Source organism: Gekko japonicus, unplaced genomic scaffold, assembly GCF_001447785.1.
Source record: "Gekko japonicus isolate JY-2015 unplaced genomic scaffold, Gekko_japonicus_V1.1 scaffold241, whole genome shotgun sequence".
NCBI classification, from domain to species: domain Eukaryota; kingdom Metazoa; phylum Chordata; class Lepidosauria; order Squamata; family Gekkonidae; genus Gekko; species Gekko japonicus.
In genome coordinates, this window is record NW_015160216.1 from 209,325 (window position 1) to 229,298 (window position 19,974).

General features: G+C 44.1%; 1 protein-coding gene across 1 annotated transcript in view; it reads left to right on the forward strand.

The window, feature by feature from the left end:
- The first annotated feature begins 6,726 nt into the window (after window positions 1–6,726).
- ABI3BP (ABI family member 3 binding protein) overlaps window positions 6,727–19,974 on the forward strand; it is a 237,506-nt gene continuing 224,258 nt past the window's right edge. Inside the window, exon 1 of the mRNA XM_015410582.1 lies at window positions 6,727–6,901. Coding sequence (XP_015266068.1) covers window positions 6,727–6,901 — 175 coding nt within the window. The remainder of the gene's footprint in view (window positions 6,902–19,974) is intronic.

Genomic DNA, 19,974 nt, shown 5'->3' on the forward strand with positions numbered 1-19,974 from the left:
GTATGTGGTACGTCTTGCTGATGGTCGCAAGTGGTGTAGGCACATAGACCAGTTGAGGCAGTGGTGGACAACTGACCGTCCCAACGCGCTGCCAGCTGAGTCCCCAGACCCCGAGGACTTCCCACGACCTCTAGAGGAGGCGAGTACTGCAGAGCCTGAGGGCCACAGTACTGGGCAAGAGGCAGGGCAGACCCCTACTCTTGGACCCACTGGAACGGACGGGAATGTTCCTGACTCTGCGGTCCCAGAGTCAAACGGAGTGCCACTGACAGAAAAGTACCCTGAGCCTAGTCCACCGAGAAGGTCTCAGAGAAATCGCCGTGCACCTGCCTACCTAAGCAATTATGACTGTTCATGACTGTATTTGCTTAGGGGGGAGGGATTTGTAATGTATTCAGATGCTGCCCTGAATGCATGAGGATGAAGTGTGAATCATCCCATAGAGAAGCTATGCTAAGCTTCAGACGTCGGCTAGGATTCGCGCCGAAAGTATTGTGTCCAATCACATTTGAACTGTCTGTGGTGGGAACACTTGTGATTGGGCAATTATGAGAACAACCTGATAGGTTGAGAATTGTATAGTAGGTGTGGCTACATTAGGCCGGAATGTTTAAATATTGAGCAGCTGCAATGGAAAGCTGTTCGGGCTATGAGGAGTTGTACCGTGTTAGAGAAGTTGGTCGTCGAGCTGAATAAACCTGAGTTTTGCTGAAATCACTCTCTGACTAATTTGTTAAGTGCGGACTTAACAGGCAGCTAGAAATATGACACTGCCCTACAACTAGAAACATAACACTGCCCTGCTTGGAGCCATTTAAACGAAACAGCTGAGTGGCAGTCCTCGCCATTCAGCTGTTTCGAAATCCCTGCTTTCTGACACCGCAAAAAGCCACAGGGATCAAAAAGCAGGGATTTAGACTTTAAATGACTCATGAAACAATATGAATTTTTGGTTCATGAACCAGTGTATTGGTTTGTGGTTCAGCCACGAACTGAACTGCAAAAAAGTGGTTTGTGCCCATCCCTACTGTTGAGCAGTTATGAACAAGGAACTGATTTTTGACATGCTGTTTGTTTATTGACCTGTTTGTGGCTGCTTAGCATGTTTCTTTCACCATACTCCTTCCCTATATGGCAGTACTATCAGTTTTTCATGTGTCTACCTTCTCACATAACACCTGCCTTGATGTGCTTCTGCTGAACTCTGCAGTTTAAATGGGTTACTCAACCCCCACCTTAGGGCTAGTGCCCTAATGCACACTACTGTTCTATCTGTCTGTACCATGAATTATTAGTGACCTTGAAATCCCTTTAAAAAAAAAAAGTCTTAATCTCTAGTCCTTTTCACCAAAAATCTAAGGGGAATCTCTTTTTTTAAATGAAAGCTGGAAATTCAGAGAAACTAGTAGCTCCTGGCAATAAATCAGTAGAATGCTAGGTACATTAGCAACTGCCAATTTTTTTAAAAAGCCCCACAAAGAAATTTGGTGGCAGAGGAGAAATGGTGGTCTGAGGGAGGTGAGGCAAGGAAAGTATCGGGGAAAACAGCCATGTGGAAGCAGCCAGAGTGGTACCCTGAGACCCAATTTGGCCATTCTTTTTTATATAAAAATAGTTTTAATTAAGATCTCATCTATTAGTCAGAGAATACAAAACATTAGACATAAGTATCAACATAAATATTACTAATACAAGTATAGTGGTACCCTGAGACCCTGGAGTACATGTATGTGGCCATTCACACATGCACTCCCAGCTCTGGGCCTCTTGGGACCTGAGCCATTGTAAACACAGATTGCAAGCTGCTGTGGTATTTTCCCATAAAATAATGAGACCATTGTTTTAAAAGGGTTGACTTTTTATTAACTACAAAGGGATAGATTAAAGGCAAGACAGAAAGGAACTTGGCAATCAAAACATTTGTCAACTCAAATTACTTCAAATATGTACTTTGGTAAGTGCTAATTTAACAATTGCTAAAATGTTTGATTATTAAGATGTCCTATTATGTCTCATTCATGGCTAGCAAGAAAGGGAGGGCTGCACTAAGCATGGAGCAAAAAAACAGGGGAGGAAGGCTTATGCTAGGGACCTGGACAAATGGAGGGGCTGGGAGGTAACAGGTGTTGTAAAATAGTCAAAAGTGTTTAATACTCAGACTATCAATGGATCTTGCTCTATTGGAAAGAAGAGATTTCTTTGCTTTTAAAAACCTTTATTTCTAAGGGTAAAAGGTACACGGGATAACTACAAATAAACATAACACTAACAGCTACATTTTCTAAGCTGTCTATAGTCTAACCTAACACAGAGATAATGGAGAATCTGCCCTTCTTCTCGATCCCTAGAAAGGAAGCCACCTGGAGCAAACAACCAATCACTTATCACAACAGAAGTTACTTTTCCCGGGCTAATTCGCCATAGGCTCAATGCCAGGTATCCCTTCCAGGTCAGTCTAAACAATAGCAATACTAGGCAAACAAGTTAACCCTATAATGACTGAATTGTCAGACCTTGAAAAACCCGAGTGCTCCAACAACAGGAGCCAGAGAACCCGGGGATCAGAAGACGGGCTGTGGGAGGGACAAAGGAAGGCTCCATGGCAGAACCCAGGAGCAGTGTCAGAGCAATGGGGAGAACGAATGTGGTAGGATCATGGGTCATAATGAGAAAAAGAGGAAGAGATTAAGAAATGAGATTAAGAAAAAGGGAGAAGTTCAACAGTTTGAGACCCGAGTGCTGCATGATGGAGTGCTGCATGATGGAGTCTCTGGTCCCAGTTCCTGCCAACCTAGCAGTTCGAAAGCAAGAAATTGCTAGTAGATAAATAGGTACCACTTCGGTGGGAAAGTAACAGCGTTCCGTGCACCTTGGCATCTAGTCATATCGGCCACAGGACCACGGAAACAACTTTGGACAACACTGGCTCTTCGGCTTGGAAACAGAGATGAGCACCGCAATCCTAGAGTCAGATTCGACTGGCTTTTGAGCAAGGGAAACCTTTACCTTTACCTTACTAATTCAGAAGAGCACATTCTGTCTCCTTAATGGTGGAGGTAGTTTAGATGGGAAAACCTGACCTGAAGTGTATGGCTGAATCCAAGAAACCTTATATACATAATTTCCTTACCTTTTGGGTGGTAGCTGTCCTGTGATAGTGGAGTAAAATTAAATTATTTTATTTGTTCATTTCAGGATTCAAGAAATGTATTTCCTTTGCCAATATTGGTTTCAGACAAAGCTAATTGTGACCACAGATTGTGCTGATATCCTGATTAGCTCAAAAACAGTGTTTATAAAGGTGTTGGGGATCAAGTCCAGGATATGAGTTTCTGCCCTTATAATTAATTCAGGAAGGAAACAAGTTTGCTTTCTCTGGGGCATTGTTTTAAGAATCCCTTTAAGTCTTCTGTAATATTCTGTAATATTTGTCACAAACACTGACATTATCTCAGCAAGTCAGGATTGTCTGTTTATGACATGAGCTTTCTGGCAAAGTATACATGGAAACCTTATTTTGCATTTTAACAAATTATGGCAATTATTCACCTTGAGTATGATCAAGCTGCTTGATCAAGCTATTGATTTGGAGTGGAGACCAATGCTCCGTATAAGCTGTGGAGTCTTGTGAGCTACTAGCTACTAGCATTAAAGTTACTAGCTACTAGCATTAAAGTTGTGAGCTACTAGCATTAAAGTTGTGAGCGAGCGATTTGGCTGCTGCATAAATGGAGCCATCCTTCCTGAGCTAAGACAAAAATATGTGAGCTGGAGGCTAAAAAACTGTGAGCTAGCTCACACTAACTCAGCTTAGAGTCTAGTCTTGATGCTATAATGGCATGGATCCAGGTGGCCAGTCAGCCATATCAAGGTAGACTAATCTTACTGTGTGATGCTAATAGGAATACTGTGGGGTGTATTTCAGCAAGGCATTTGACAAAGCTTCCCATAACATTTTGATTAGAAAACTGGTTAAATGTGGATAGATGGATGGATTCACAGCTGACTGCATAATCATACTCAAATACTGCTTCTCAATAGCAGTTCATCTGTCTGGAGGGATGTGTCCTATGCCTGGCACTCTTCAGTATTTTTATCAGTCACTTGAATAAAGGTGTGGAGAGAATCATTATAAAAATGCAATTGGTGCAAAACTGGGAGGGGTGGTTTAAACCTGAGAAGATAGAAATACAATTCAAAATAACGAGTTGGAAAGCTAAACTGAAACTACAAAATGCCAGTTTGGTGTAGTGGTTAAGAGCGGCAAGACTCTAATCTGGAGAACTGGGCTTGGTTCCCCACTCCTCCACATGAAGCCCAGCTTGTTGACCCAAGCAGTCCAATGGTGGCATGATTGGCTGTCATCACTGGAGGATGTCAGACAGAAACTGGAAGTCCATCTGATGCTTAACTTTGGGTTTTCAGCATTGTGTAGGGAGTTGGAGTAGATGGCCCTAAGGCTTTTTCCATCTCTGTTGCTAGTGTTGCTCCTAAACATGTTTACTCAGAAGTAAGTTGCATTAAGGTCAATGGATCTTACTCCCTAGTGTTTAGGATTGCATCCTAAATTGTGAACAATTCATACTATTAAAATCAGTGGAGTTTAAGTACACCTACACATTGGATTATGGGCATTGACTGTATCCCATTGGCCTATGTTTATTGTTGTTCAATCCTTTATTGTCATCTTATATCTTACACTTCTTTTACCAATTCATATTATAATACCAATACATATTACCAATACATATTATAATACATATTGCTGTGTTTCCCTTCTGCCAGTTCTTTGCACCTGCTAGTTTTCCCCTTTATGTGTTGCAGGCAGGGATGGGCACAAATTGTGTAATAAGCCAAAACTCATGCTGAATTCTGGCCAGATCGGGGCTAAGGAGACAACATTCAGCACTCATATGGTCTCTGAAGAAATCTCTGAGCTTTGGGGCGGCTTGGAAACCAAACCCACCCAGAAACTCTAGTGCAAAAATGCTAGACAATGGTGGGGGTGGTGTTGTCAAGCCTTGGAAACACAAATAGGGACCCTCCAAAGCTTGACAGGCACTGCTGCCTGCCTATAACAGATTCCCATTTGTCACAATGGAACTCAGATCCATATAAGTGTAGGGTGAGCGCACATTTTCTTTGTTGGCATTGTGGTTTTGGATGGACAGGGTGTACTCATGAAAGAGCTTTGCTGCCGAGCATGGTGGGGAGATTGCTTAGCAAGCTTACTCTGTCGGGGGCTAGGGGGCTTTGCTTTCCTTAGGTTTCTCTGTATCACGATTCGGTTTCTGTTTCTTTCTTTCTTTGTTAGCAGTGAAGGGTGGAAAAATTGGGACTGGAGTCCTCCTTCACATAGCAAGCATTTTTGTTTAGCGGGATTTTCCTGAATGGTGTCTGCTTCCTTGGTGGTTTCCCTTTTTCATTTCATTTTATTTACACACACACACACTTTGGGTTACAGTAAGGTGAGGGATTGCTCTTTGGGTATTTCTTTTGGTCTGCTTCTGGGGGTGGACTTCAACTTAGTTCTCTGCCACTTTCTCCCCACACTCACACTGGGCTGCTCTTTGTTTTGGGGTGATCTGTGTTTGTCTTTACTGCCCACTGACTTTACTGCTCTCCATTTGAAACCCCACACACACACTGACCTGCTTCTCCTTGGGGGGAGATCTGTGTTTGTCAGCCTGTCTCCCTTGTTCCAGAGTTACTTCCCTTTACTCCCAGCTCTCCATTTGAAACTCCCCCACCAACCTGTCTCTCCTTGGGGGGTGATCTGTGTGTGTCAGCCTGTCTCCCTGCACTCAGCCTGCTTGGGGGACTTGTTCCAGTCTCGGGAAGTGACTTGGAGTGATATGAGTGCCCAGCTTATTTGAAACCGCCCCCTATCTATCTTCTCGTCTGGGGGCCATCAATCTGTGCCTGTCTGCCTGCTGCCCTGCCTGCCTGCCTGCCTGTTTCCCTCTCTGGCAACTGACCCACCTGGGCTGTGGTTGAATTGGATGCTTGCTTGGTCAGGTGTTCAGCACCATGAGAGGGGGTGGAAGGGGTCATACTTGTGGCCATTGGATAATACCATCAATTTCCCCTGTGCTGAGTGGTCATGGGCGATGAACACAGCATCCCCCCCCCAGTGGAGGATACCCCCAGCACATCATCAGAGTCTCTGTACCAGTGTTCCCTCTAAGCTGAGTTAGTGTGAGCTAGCTCACAGTTTTTTAGCCTCCGGCTCACACATTTTTGTCTTAGCTCAGGAAGGATGGTTCCAAAGCGAACTAGTTTATGCAACAGCCAAATCGGTTGCTCACAACTTTGATGCCAATAGCTCACAAAGTAGAATTTTTGCTCACAAGACTCCGCAGCTTAGAGGGAGCATTGCTGTAATGTACTCCGCCATGACCACGTGCGCGACCGTTGGGCCATGCGGTCAGGCCAAACAGCAGAGCTTCGCTTCCAGGAGAACAATAGTCCAGCGGATCCTAGCCCGCACCTATCAGAGGGCCAGGTCCGCGGCCGAGAGCCCATGGGACTCTCGGCCACTGTAAATAGCCTATAGGGCCTTAGTGGGTGTGTTTTAGGTGGTGGGGTTCTGAGCATATAAGCCGGCCTGCGAACCAGCTTACCTTTGTCTTGTTCCTGCTTAATAAAAGTACTTTGCTGAAATCACTCAACGTTCTCGGTACTTTTCAATTGCTCTGCACCCACTTCCCCTGCTCTGTCACATCCATGGTTCTCTCAACTGCTGCTCAAGAGTTTTTGGAGTTGACACCTAAGCTGCAGCATGAAACTCTGTTTGGAAGGGAGGATAGTGATGGCAATGACTTGGAGGGTGATGGTGGTGATGCATCCTGCCCTTTCACACCCCAAGATTCCCAACTCCCTTCTGCTCATGCTTCCATTGGTATGTCCCCATCTAGCATTCCCCGACCCAATGCCAGGAAGCAGCTGTGCATCCTACTTGCTCCAACCAGGGTTGTGGGGACACAGTTCCATTCCGCCACATGGAAATGCTTCCATTGGTATGTCCCCATCTAGCATTCCCCGACCCAATGCCAGGAAGCAGCTGTGCTTCCTACTTGCTCCAACCATGGTTGTGGGGACACAGTTCCATTCCGCCACATGGAAATACCTCTGTACCCTGGGGACTGACCCATGCATGCATGGTGGAATGCCAGTGTGCTGTACTCATGTCTGGAGGGGCAGGGAACCACAACACCTGGCCAGCACTGTTCTCTGGAGGCACCTGCAAAGGGCACACCCCAGTTTGTCGCTGCTGGAGGAAGGAGTGTCGGTCACTAGTGGGAGGCAGAAGAGGCCCACTCCCACTCAGCAGGGAGAGGTGGGGAAAGAGCAGGCCACTCAAAGAAGGGCTCCAGGCACTGTGGCTGGGATTACAAGGCAAGAGGTCATGCTCACAGGGACGCAGCCCGTGGCAGGAAAAAGAATCAAACAAAAGTGAGATACACAGTATGGAATATGCAAAAAAGCAACAACCATGAATAACCTGATCATTTCATCAGTGTACAATGCATGCAGTAAAATTTGAAAACTACATAAATTAATGCTTTGTATTACCTATGAATTTTATGAATTCTCTAAAATATAATAACAAGACAAATATGTAACAATTCAATTATATCCAGTCATTACAGACAACCAAGGGGAATACAAAGAAGCTCAAAGTTCCATCAGGTGCAAAAATGTTTCCAAAAATAATTATCAGATGATTTCTACTGCACTGGAGATCCAACAGGAGCTGATTCACCACTCTGTACTATATACTGCCTCAACCATAGTCCTTGGCTGCTGCAGTCCCAGCCATGGTCCCAGTCAACGGACAAGCTAGCTAAACAAGACATATTTCACCAACACTTTCTCGAAGATGGAGCCACATTCCAGTAGAAGCCAACACAATTCTGGAACTTACAACATATCTGTAAAATACTTCTACAAAGCAAATTGCTTAGACAATTCTTCAGACTAACTGATTGAGATAATTCCAATCAGTGGCAGGAAAAAGGGCAAGGGGGAGGGCTCAGGAAACCATCACTTGCCTCATCGGTGAGATGATTGCAATGGATGGCCAACCATTCTCCCTTGTGGAGGGTGTGGCTTTTTGCTAGCTGATGCACCATGTGGCTGCCTGGTACACCATCCCCTCCAGGAGGACCATGATCCAGTGAGTATTGTCCTCCATGCACCACTCTGCGGTGGAGCTGGTCAAGGTCAAGCTCTCCAAAGCACAAGGCTGAACCATCCACCTGAATGCAGACCTCTGGAGTGGCTGGCACCACAGCTACCTCTCCCTCATCTGCAACAGTGAAGGAAACAATTATCTCCTGCATAATTATCCACTGCAAGTTTGATGCCTCCCCTCTACTAGGTCACCTGGGGTCTGTCCTGTCTGTTGTATGGCCCAGAACTCACACTTGACAACGTTTTCCCAGGAAGCACATTCCTGGGGGTACCTTCTTTGGTGGGCTGTAACTTGGACCCCCAAGTCAGGGCATATAGGGGGCATCCTGGGAGGGCTGCCATGAGTTTGATGCCTCTAGGTTGCACAGGGCTCGTTCTATACACTCCTGAACCCATGCCTGACATCTTCCTGGAAAACACTTTCCTAGGGGCACCTTGTTTCGGTGTTCATAACTTGGACCAGAGGTCATTTCGGGGGGGAACGCGGGGGATCGCAGTTCCCCCGGGTGAGGTGTGGGGGTGGGGCACACGATGAAGCCCCGCCCCCTGCTTCCGGCTGCCCCACTTCCAGCCCTCATTCAGCCAGGAGGAGGCAGGAGAAGAGGGAGGGTAAGTTGCTTCCTCCCCGCCTCTCCCCACCCCTGCCTGTCTGGGGCCAGGGAGGGCCTTGGCGGGTCTTCCTCGCACTCCCGCCGGCCTTGCAGGTCCACCACCAGGCCCCTGATGTCAGGGGGTGTGGCATATGCTAATGAGTTATGCTAATGAGTTCCCCTAGCTCTTTTTCTACGAAACGACCCCTGACTTGGACTCTCCAAGTTCAATCCTAATGGAACTTGTAGGGCATGTAGGGGGACATCCCAGAGAGGACTGAAGCAAGTTTGATGCCTCTAACCTGCACAGGGTCAGTTGTATACACTGTAGAACCCACATGTGACATCTCCCCTTAAAACACTTTCCTGGGGGCATCTTGTTTGGGTGAAAGTAACCAGAACCCCCTAAGTCCAATCTGCATGTAACTTGTCGGGTATGTAGGAGGCATCCCAGGGGGGGTTACTGTGAGTTGGATGTCTCTAGCTTGCACAGGGTGTGTTCTATACACTCCAGAACCTGTTCCTGACATCTTCCTGTAAAGCACTTTCCTGGGGCACCTTGTTTGGCTGTCCATAACTTGAACGTCCCAAGTCCAATCCACATGTAACTTGTAGGGCATGTAGGAGACATCCCAGGGAGGTCTGACATGAGTTTGATGCCTCTAGCTCACACTGGGTTCGTTCTATACACTCCAGAACCCACGCCTGACATCTCCCTGAAAGGCACTTTCCTGGATTACCTTGTTTGGGCATCCGTAACTCGGACCCCCAAGCCCAAACTTCACCAAATTGTTGGGCCAGCAGAGGAGAGTCAGCTGGAGATTCCATGTGATTTTGGAGTCTGTAGGGCCCCAGGGGCTGCCTCTGCACCCTGCACTTCCTGAACCAGTTCAGTTCAGTAGAACAGCTGGGTTTGGGGTTTGCGTTCAGGTTCAGGACACGTCACAAACCCAAACCAGGATTTCCCAGTTTGTGACCATCCCTAGTTGCAGGAGCTTGTTTCAGCTCTGGTCTAGATAGTAATTACTTCCGTATAATTATTTCTAACAATTTTTTTTAATGCAGGAGGAGGAGAAGGGACTGCAGATTAAAATCTAAATACTTTAGAGATGGAGAGGTGGAGAGTGTTAGAGCAGCAACCAGAAATCTGTTTCAGGCAAGAGACTGGGAATACCATTTATATTTTAATTCTCTTCTCCTTTCCAGTGAGATGATGTGATGTCATATGGTCTCCTCCCACAGTGTAAACTAAGCTCCTGTCAAAGTTTTGCTGCCCCTGTGACAGAGAGAACAGTTCACTGTACTGCAGCTGCATTACCTTGTATGACACCCTTCAGCATCTTTAACCGTGCAAGTTTGGGCTTGAAAGCATGATTTCCAGGCTGGTCTTCCTACTCTTCTGTGGAAATATTTCACTAAACCTTGGAAATGCTCAGAAATTGCCAAGAGGCAAGTAGATATGTTTTTATTCTTTACTTTTGGGGAAATGTTTGGTCTTAATGAGGGAAACTTACTTTCTGTGTGTATGCAAGGATTAAGGATAATGTGACAGAGAAATGTGATAGAGAAATGTAACAGGATAAAAGAGTAAAGTCTCTATATCACACACACACACACACAGAGAGAGAGAGAGAGAGAGAGAGAGAGAGAGAGAGAGAGAGGTTTTAAAATCTTTGTACTGTATAAACAAATGATTAAAAATAGCTTTGGTGCTTCATGATTCCAACAAAGAAATCAGTATTTCAAACAAATGAAAATAAAGTTCTTGAACATTTACTTCCCATGCAAGTATGTGGGGTGACCTGTAAGTAATATGCACCCCAGCTTTTCAAAGCACGTTTTATTCATGCTTGGTCTATCTACAAAGTCTGTTTTGCAAAGAATTTATTCTGCATTACAACTTAAATTCATGTTTGGAAAGCTGTATGAGTCCCAAAAGCAGGGGACATCAGCAGACACTTGCCCTTGATCTCCTTCTCTGAGAGAAAGTATACAAAACCTGAAGTCACCTTCTTTCTCCACACCATCTGAGCTATGTTATAAGTACTTTGTTGCTGCACAAAGAACAGCTGTAATGTTAAATGGATAACACATTTATAAAGCTAATTCAAGCAGTACATTAGCATACCTTGGCATTAAAGCAGTACCTCACAACTCTTTGTGCACTGCATACTCTGCTATTGATTTTCTAGAAGTGCTTCTCTGTGGATGTTGTGTGCTTTGCAGAAGTGCATACTGTGTGCATATTATTTCAAACATTTATAGAAAAAAGCAGTGATTTTTAAAAAATTGTTCAGCTGCCAATGAAATGCTAAGTCACAGAACTATGTCCTTGATAGTTAAGGTCAAGATAACCAGCATGGGATGTGCTGACAGAAAAAAAGTATTTATCTTTGACCTGTAAAACACTCAATATGCTTTCATCTTGATGTTCACTGTGAAAATGTATATTATTGAATGTTTACCCCTTGTTTTAAAACAAACATTATGTTTCTTAGTCACCCTAATGATATTAATGGAGGAACTGCACAGTCTAAAATGTTGGCACTTCAGATAAGAAGATATTGTTTATGTGTAAAATAACACCTGAAATTCTGAATTCCCCAAAGATTAAAATAGTTAACATGGAGCAGCAGTTAGCTGTGTTACACTTTGGGGTGAAATGGTATATATTATTTGCCTTTGGAACATGGAACTCTTCCAACACTCAAACCTTGCAGATGGTTTTATTTGTCTTTCCTGTTCACTTTTGTGGGATGATAGCCATAACTATCTTTAACTATAGAATTCTGGCAAAGATAAATGTTTTAGCTTTTATGATGCAGTCAGTCTCCAGGAGTAGTCTTTTAAAACAAAGCAAAGCCACAACTCTAGTTCTCAAATTAAACTGCAACTGAAAAGCCTTTATATTATTTTTCTTGGGTTTCAAGTTATTCTCTCTCTAGCAGATGAATAAATATGTTCAGCTACTCCAATGTGGACAGCTCTACTTTGAGACTATTCTCACTGGACTCAACATAGCTATACATTACTTTCTGTCTTGCTTGTATTAGGATATTCCATCTAAGTGTTTGACAGAAAGTGCAGTCTAACAACTTCAAAATTTCTCATTTTGGTCCACTGTCTAGTCAACTGGCAAATAATCAGCATTTTGTGCAGTGTTGTTTACAAGCTTCACATGTCAAAGACAGTGTAAGAAGGACTCTAATTGAGGTGGATGCTTTAAAGTCACTCCATAGTTCCTGAGAAGTTCCAGTGCCAGATTTATTTTGGGGTAGACTTCAGTGTCTGAAGTTTCTCAGTCTTACTATGGCTGTAGAATCCCAGTACTCTGTTTTCCACTCCAGGAGGTGAAATCTACTTATTCCTGGCCTTATGTCATGAAATTGGATTTCCGTTCCTTGGTACAAGCAAAGAGAGAAAATCTGCTTCCTGCAGATGTGGGAAAGAGAGCCAACAATTTTGGATGCCAATTGCTTGCTGAGCCATTGGAGCTGTTCACACAAGTGTGCAATACTTGAAACATCAACATGTAGGTTTGGGCTTTTTTCAGAAGCTGATATGCTTCTACCTGCACAGGCACCTGTCTGAATATGATGATGAGAAACATCTGTTTTTTACAATAGCAATTTTGGAATTGTCATTTGAGAGTACTGCTTTCTGCAGTTCTTGGAAAGTTGGCTACATGTTTACAGAAGAGTTATGGAAACAGAATTGATAGTTAAAGTCAGTCTCTGCATTCAAAACAAAATATGATGGCAAGTTAGACCATTTTGTTTCCATGTGCCTGATTTTGTTAGCCTATCTGAATGCCACAGATATGGTTTATGACAGTGCTTACAATTAGATGTGTGCTAGATGTGGTGCTAGTACTGACATGTTCTGTTTTGTATCCTTCACCTTAAACATAAGGAAGTTCTCATCTTTTCTAACACTGTGCTAGTGTGGTGTAGTGGTTAAGAGCAGTGTTCTCTAATCTGGAGAACCGGTCTTTATTCCCCACTCATCCACATGAAGCCTGCTGGGTGATTTTGGGTGAGTCACAGTTCTCTCAGAGCTGTTCTCTCAAGAGCAGTTCTCTCAGAGCTCTCTCAGCCCCATCTACCTCACAGGGTGTCTGTTGTGGGGAGAGGAAGAGAATGTAATTGTAAGCCACTTTGAGACACCTTAGGGTAGAGAAAAGTGGGGTATAAAAGCCAATTCTTCTTCTACCCAGAATGAAACTTTGTCTAGTTTGGGGTAGTGGTTCAGAGTGGCAAACTCTAATCTGGAGATCTGGATTTGATTCCCCACTCCTCCACATGAAGCCAGCTGGGTGCCCTTGGATCAGTCACAGTTCTCTCAGAGCTGTTCTCTCAGAGCTGTTCTCCCCAACTGCTCAGGACTTTAAAGGTTAATATCATAACCTTGAACTTGATTCAGTACTCCACTGGAAGCCAATGCAGCTGGTGGAGATGGTAAGTCCTTTGTTCCAGTCTGGCCAGGTCCATTTGCATAACCAGCCACTGGAGTACCTGTGTTTGGGAGAGAAATTATTCATCTCCTGTACTTTTCCTTTTGCCAGTCATTTAACATCACTGAAGCTTCTGGATCATAGAATGCAGCTCCAGCTGGTAAAATATAGAGGCAGATTCAATGGCAGAGAGGATATTTCTGTAGAGTTTGGCATGATTCCTATATTAAAAGCTTGGTGATCTTTGGGTTCATGTGTGCCTTTTTCTTTTCCCCTTCCTCCTCCAATGTGCACTGTTCAATAATGAAAGATTTCTGCTTTAACATGAAACTGTAATTTTCCATTTTGGTTGAACAGCAAACTATTCTTTGTTCTCTTTTTTCCAAATGATGACTCAATCAGAGCTTGGAATCCTGGTTCAGATGGAAGAAAGCAAACCATAGTTTGTGGTGCAGATGTACTGGCAAACAATGGTATCTGAAAAAAGCTGAAGTCTTTACTTAGCAAGAGATAAAAAAGGCCAAGGCCAATGGTGCAAGTAAATGAAAAAATATATTTTATTATTCTGCTAAAAAAAATAGCTTCAGATTCTTTCAGTGTCCCTTTGACAAGAGGACAGGATCAGAAACCAGTGCCTCCCAGTCCCACCCCAGAAAACTGGAGTGTATGAGGTCAATGGACACTGTATGTTTGTTCATGCAACAGTACCTGTCATTATTATGGCAACTGATTTTTTTCAGAGGAGACTTGAGGCTATGGTTCAACTGGCCAGATACAGTCATCCCTGTAATAGCTACCACTGTGGGGGAACCTCTGTTTCCCAGCATTTGAAGTACTAGGTGCCATTGCAGGAGAAAAGTTTTGGTGGGAGAGCTTAATTAGATTACTACTAATTCTATTGGTGGTGCCCACCCTGGTCTAGATTGGGGACTGATTCCTCTCCTGCAACATGCAGAAAAGGGAGCAGCAGGCCAAACAGCTGCTGATGAGGTGCCCTGCCATGGGGACTCTAATTTGGGGCCAAAGGATCGAACAGAGCTTTGAGACCCCATCTGCAGCAACTCCGCCTGCTCCATACGTCCATCCTCCCCCCCCCACCTTGTTGTACAGGATCTTCCTGGTGAGGGAGCAAGGGAGCTGGAACATGTCATAAAAGAGCAGGGGGAGGGCCTTCCAAGGCTCCTGTTAATAAAAAGCAAGCCAGGGGGACAGAGGAGGAGAAGCGGACAGGGGAGCCAGGTAACAGCTCCTCCACAAAGGTGCTGCAGGGAGGGACAAACAGAGCTCAATGGGTGGAGAACCACCCACCTCGGCCCCCCTCCCCCCTGCCTGGAAGGGCAGCAGGGGAGAAGGAGGAGGAGGAGGAGGAGGAGGAGGAGGCCCACCCTTCACTTGAAGTCTCAGAGAGGCTTACAAACGCCTTTCCCTTCCCCTCCCCACAACAGAAACCCTGTGAGGTATGTGGGGCTGAGAGAGCTCTTTCCAGAACTGTCCTTGAGAGAACAGCTCTGACAAAACTATGGCTTGCCCAAGGTCATCCAGCAACTGCAAGTGGAGGAGTGGGGAATCAAACCCGGTTCTCCCAGATTAAAGTCCGTGCACTTAACCACTAAACCAAACTGGCTTCCCTTCCTGGCAAACCAGCTCCTGGCCAATGAGGAGGAAGAGACTAAATCCAGAAGGAGGAGGCTCGCTGGCTGGCTCCCCCTGCCCGGGACTGCACTCCTTCCCCTGCCACTCTTGCTCGCTTGCTCTGCCACTTCCCTCTTGAGCAGCCCCAGGATCTGGGGGAGGGGAGGGGGGAACTGGGAGATGAGGGGGCAGGGCAAATCCAAGAGGGAGCATTGCTCCAAGCTCCCCCCCCCCATGGCTATGGGCCTGTGCCATTGCCAGAACATTGAATCTTGCAAGCAGTAAGCACTACTATCGTGCTCAATTTGCTGTGGGAATGGAAGTTACATGAAAGTAGGAATCCCTGTGGAGGGTGTTTGTGATTGCACTGTATACACAAATAACACACCTGCCATACCTCTTCCATTTTATACCCCCTGCATTCATCTCAATAATTTTGAAAAATTCTTCTTTCTCCTATATGAAGATCCATTGTGCTTATTAGCAAGAATAACCCTACCACATTTTGTGAGAAGTCTGGTTTCACTATATTCTGCTAGTCCATAACAATGATATTCTCTTCAAGCAATCTTTCCTCTGAAAAGGCTTGTTTATGGGGATAGTATGGAAGAGATGGTCCAAATGTACTGAGATTTCACATCTTTGAACTGCTATCTATGATGGCCACATCCAGCTTATCTCTCTCTTGTTTGAGTCACATTTTCTTTCTCAAAGACAATATTCTTATTTTAGCTGTTCTGTGAATTATTCCTTAGTTAAATAAGCCTATAAGTAATAAGTATCCTATTTCTAGCATTTTTGTTGCATTTTTTTTTTACTTTAGCTGTCACACTACGACAGTGTATCTGGATTATCCAGGAACAAAGTAACTTTGCTTCAAAGATGCAGCAGTGTTTGTTTGTATTTTGTTATACACTTTGTAGATTTATACAGTTTTAATAAATCAAATAATACACTACCTACTGGGCAGGCAGGATTCCATTTAATAACTTATAGATATAAATATGCTATAAACTATCTTCCTGATAGCAAGAACATCCACGTTTTCATAGTGCTAATTTGCTAGTCCAAATGGTTCAAGGTCTCTTGTTGGGATGGGGAAATGTTAATTGGTTTTATATTTGTACTAAACACACCAAGTAACTTGCAATAATTAGGTCAAGTATACAGACAAAAAACCATAGGTCGAGTTCAGACTAGCAATTTGAATTGCTAGGGAGTTGTGGCAAAGAAGACCCGGAACAGACCAGGAACAGCTTGTTCGCGGTATTCCCGTTCACACTGCAGTGACTGAAGTGGAAGGATACCATGGAGGAAGTGCAACGGAGCATTTGTACTGTCGGCCCGCCTCTGGCAGGCTGTTAGCAGCTGTTTCAGTGCTCTGCTGCATGTGCTTATGCGCATGGGCGCATGGGCGCCTGCCACAGAAACAGCCAGTGTCTATTATCAATTACTGCGGGTTGTTCCCACCTTAGTGGTGCTTGCGTTCACACATCAGGGAACTGGAATCAACCTGCTCTACACACGGTTTGCTACCACTTTCACCTGGTACTTTTTAAACTTGGGAGGGAAGCGGCACAAGACAGCTTGAGTATGGCTGAGGGACGCCTGACAGATGTGCGTGTGTGAACTCGCCCCTTTAATCTGCTACTGAAAAGCTCCTGAAACATTTGACTGCCGGGCCAAACTGCCACTCTGAACTCGGCCTAAAGGTAAAAAATTAAATGCCACAAAATATTTACATTCTATCACCTGTGGGGGAGAGCGCTGCAAAACAAAGATTGTTCTGTTCTTAGTGGAAATAGAGATAAGAAGGAGCAAGGAAGTTACAGCTATGGAGAGGTGGGATATAAATGTTTTAAATATAGCCACTGGGTTGGGAATTCCACAGTATAAGTATCTCAGCAAGAAAGCCTGGTCATACACCTCAACAGGATTCAATTCTGAAAAAAAGGCAAACTGCAAACAGTCCCCTCTGGAGCCACTATTTGTCTTGTTGGGGAAGGCATACAGATTGTGTAGAGCCTCTTATACTTTCTCTAACAAGACAACTATCAACTCTGGAGGGGCCATCTGATGTAAGGAAAATAGTGAAGGGTCCCATCTGAATTTAGGCTTCCCATGTCTGCTATTTATGAAAGAAACATGTGCTGATGATCTGATCACAGATTTTCCAGGGTCATAGATATGTCCTTTGGCTCTAAGATGGCTTGGGTCATTTAAAGCTACCACTACTGTTCCTGAAATTCATGCTGAAAATGATCCCATTATTTCAGTATAGTCTCCATCGAAGCAGCCACCAGCATGAATGTTGTGACAATCAGAATGGGGGGGAAATGTTTTCTGTTACATATTTGTAGTAACTTGCCATGTTGAAGCTGCCACCATTAGTAGCTACTAAGCTGTGCTATACAATAAAAATAGTTATTAATCCAGTTTTTATCTTGCATTACCCTTGGGTGTTTAGAACAGAAAATCCAGTGCTTTAGCCGGCTGTTAAGTTCTTCAATAAACTACCAAGAAGACCAAACGAGTATGGCTAAATTCGCTATTAAAAGACCCATCTTCAGTTCTAACTGCTACACAGATATTTGCAACTATCTTTCTTGTTCAAGATCATGGAGGTAGGAGTGGCAGAAAGATAATGTGACTGAATTTTGACTGAATTTGGGGGAATTATAGAAGGAATATACCACTATATGTTTAAAACAAGGGGATGTTATTTTTCCCTTTCTATTAATTATAGCCATGCATGATCCAAATTTGGACTGAAGCCACACAGGGAGGAGAGAATAGGATTTAAACTTCCACCCCTGCCAGGGCTTCAAACCTTTGATAATAAAAGACATACTAGGGAAGGGGTAGTGGAGGGGAAAGGCAGTTGTAGTGGGATTACATGCTGACTGGAGGTACAACTGAAAAGCCTGTTTGACAGGTTCATCATAGTCACTGAGGCCATCTAGGCTTAGAGAATAACACTTGGAATGGCAGCCCCAACCTATGCCTGCCTAAACTTCTGAAAATTATCTTGCTTTTACTTCATCATACATGCCAGGTACCAAGGCTCTCCCAGTGACAAAAGCTAGCTAGAATATTCTAGAAATGGACCAACCTAGAAGGAAAGTTGACTTTGGCCCCGGTCACACGGCAGAGTTGCCGCGGGAGAGGCATGGATGGTGGGCGGATTATCCGGGCGCAATCACACCCCAACATCTGGGAAGTGGAGCGCACCTGTGGCTTACCGCCGACAATGCGCGTTTAAAAAGTAGTACCTCTAAAGTACTAGTAAACATTTGCCACGGGCTGCCTCCAGACTCCCATGGTGTGATCGTGCCAGCGCTCGGCATTCCCCTCCAGTCCGTCGTTTACCCGCCGGAGCCGAGGGAAGGACCCGTGGTGTGCCGCTGGCGCGTCTGATTGTGTAATCACAGATCAAACTGTGCTGGGGCAATTAGCCACATTTCCCCCGCGCGATATCCGGCCCGTGTGACCGGGGCCTTAGTAAGGAAGAAACAGAGACTTCCCTTAGGAAGGTATATGGCTGGCCTCTTCCATTTCCACTCTATCTGAATGGGTTTGTGGCAGAAGCATCCAGTGGGTCCCTTTGCATCATCCCCATGGTGGTATTTTGCATAGGAGTCTGTGTTTTAGAACATTACAACTCTGCACAGTCCTGTAAACTAGTGCTGGAGCATCCCCAGGTTTCAACATTTTGGTTTAACAATTTATTGTTTCACTAGAGAGCCCATCTCAGCCTTGGCTCTAGTTGCCGGCAAGTTCAGGCAAGATTTTACTGTATTGATTATGCTCAGTCTGCATTTGTGCTAAATCAGCATTCTCAACCAGGCTAAATGGATGAGAATGGATTAGGACAATGTATCCGTAGTGCCAAAATGCTATAGGAACGTTTTGTTGTTACATGTTTCCCCATTTACTGAAACATTATCATAAGCGATTTGAAATAAAAACAAATGTTCAAGTTTTTCCACAATGCCTCATATGCTTGTATAATCCTCAGGCAGTTCTAAGAAGGGTACCTCCCAGAACAGTATTAGACAATGGCAATACTAACCCATTTGACCTAACTGGTTTCTGCCTCTGAATTAGGCAATCTGCCTAAATAGATATATGACAGACTTAACTTTGTTTGACAGAAATGACAAGAGTTCATGGCCACCTGAATTAAACTTGGAAGAGTACGCAACCAATAGGGCTCAAAGAAAACATTTGTCCATTCATTGATAAAGTGTAGTACAACAGAAAACACTTGGCAGGAAATGAAGCTCAGTAAACACTACAGAATGAATGCAGTGAAGCTAAACAAGATATCTGCCCTATAGAAACAAGACTAAACAAGCTGAGACTGAGAACGCACTTTACACTGCTGCTGAATTTCTCCTCAGTCTGATTTTTGTAGTGCTGATGTAGGAAATATGATCTTTTTTGCTTTTGTAGATGGCATTACAAGATGTACTTACAGATATCTGTTCTGTCATGTATTGCGGATTCATGTGTGCGACAGAATGGGTAAAGAAAGTGAAGTGGAAGGCAAATTTGTTCTAACTGGACCCCATAGCCAGCAAAATGTAGGTCAACTATTTTGTAACCTTTCCCAAATGATTGTAGTCAGCCAGCATTTCAGAATTAACACCAGATGACCAGCATATTATTTTCCCTCTTTTCTTTTGTTTCCTATCATATCCAGGGTTTTTTCTGGCTTTTATGGTAAATATTATGGAAAGCTATATTAGTCAGGGGTTTTTCTGGCTTTTATAGTATGGTAAATATTATGGAAAGCTATATTAGTGTTCATAAATTTCTGCATCATATTAGCATCACTTAGTGGCAAGGTTAAGCATAATTGGAACTAACCTTGTCTTTGGTTTATCAGAAGGACCTAGGTGAGCTGAACCTTTTGGTTACAATCAATAAGCATAATGGCACAGAGACAGGCTTATGTGGTTTCTGCATTGCTGGTGTGTAAGTCTTTATCCCATTTCATTATGAAGATGTGCCTTTCTCCTTATATCTCTGTAACTGAAGGAGATAGAGACTTACTTTAAAATGTTTTAGGAAGGGAAGCTGTTACACATATTGGTATAT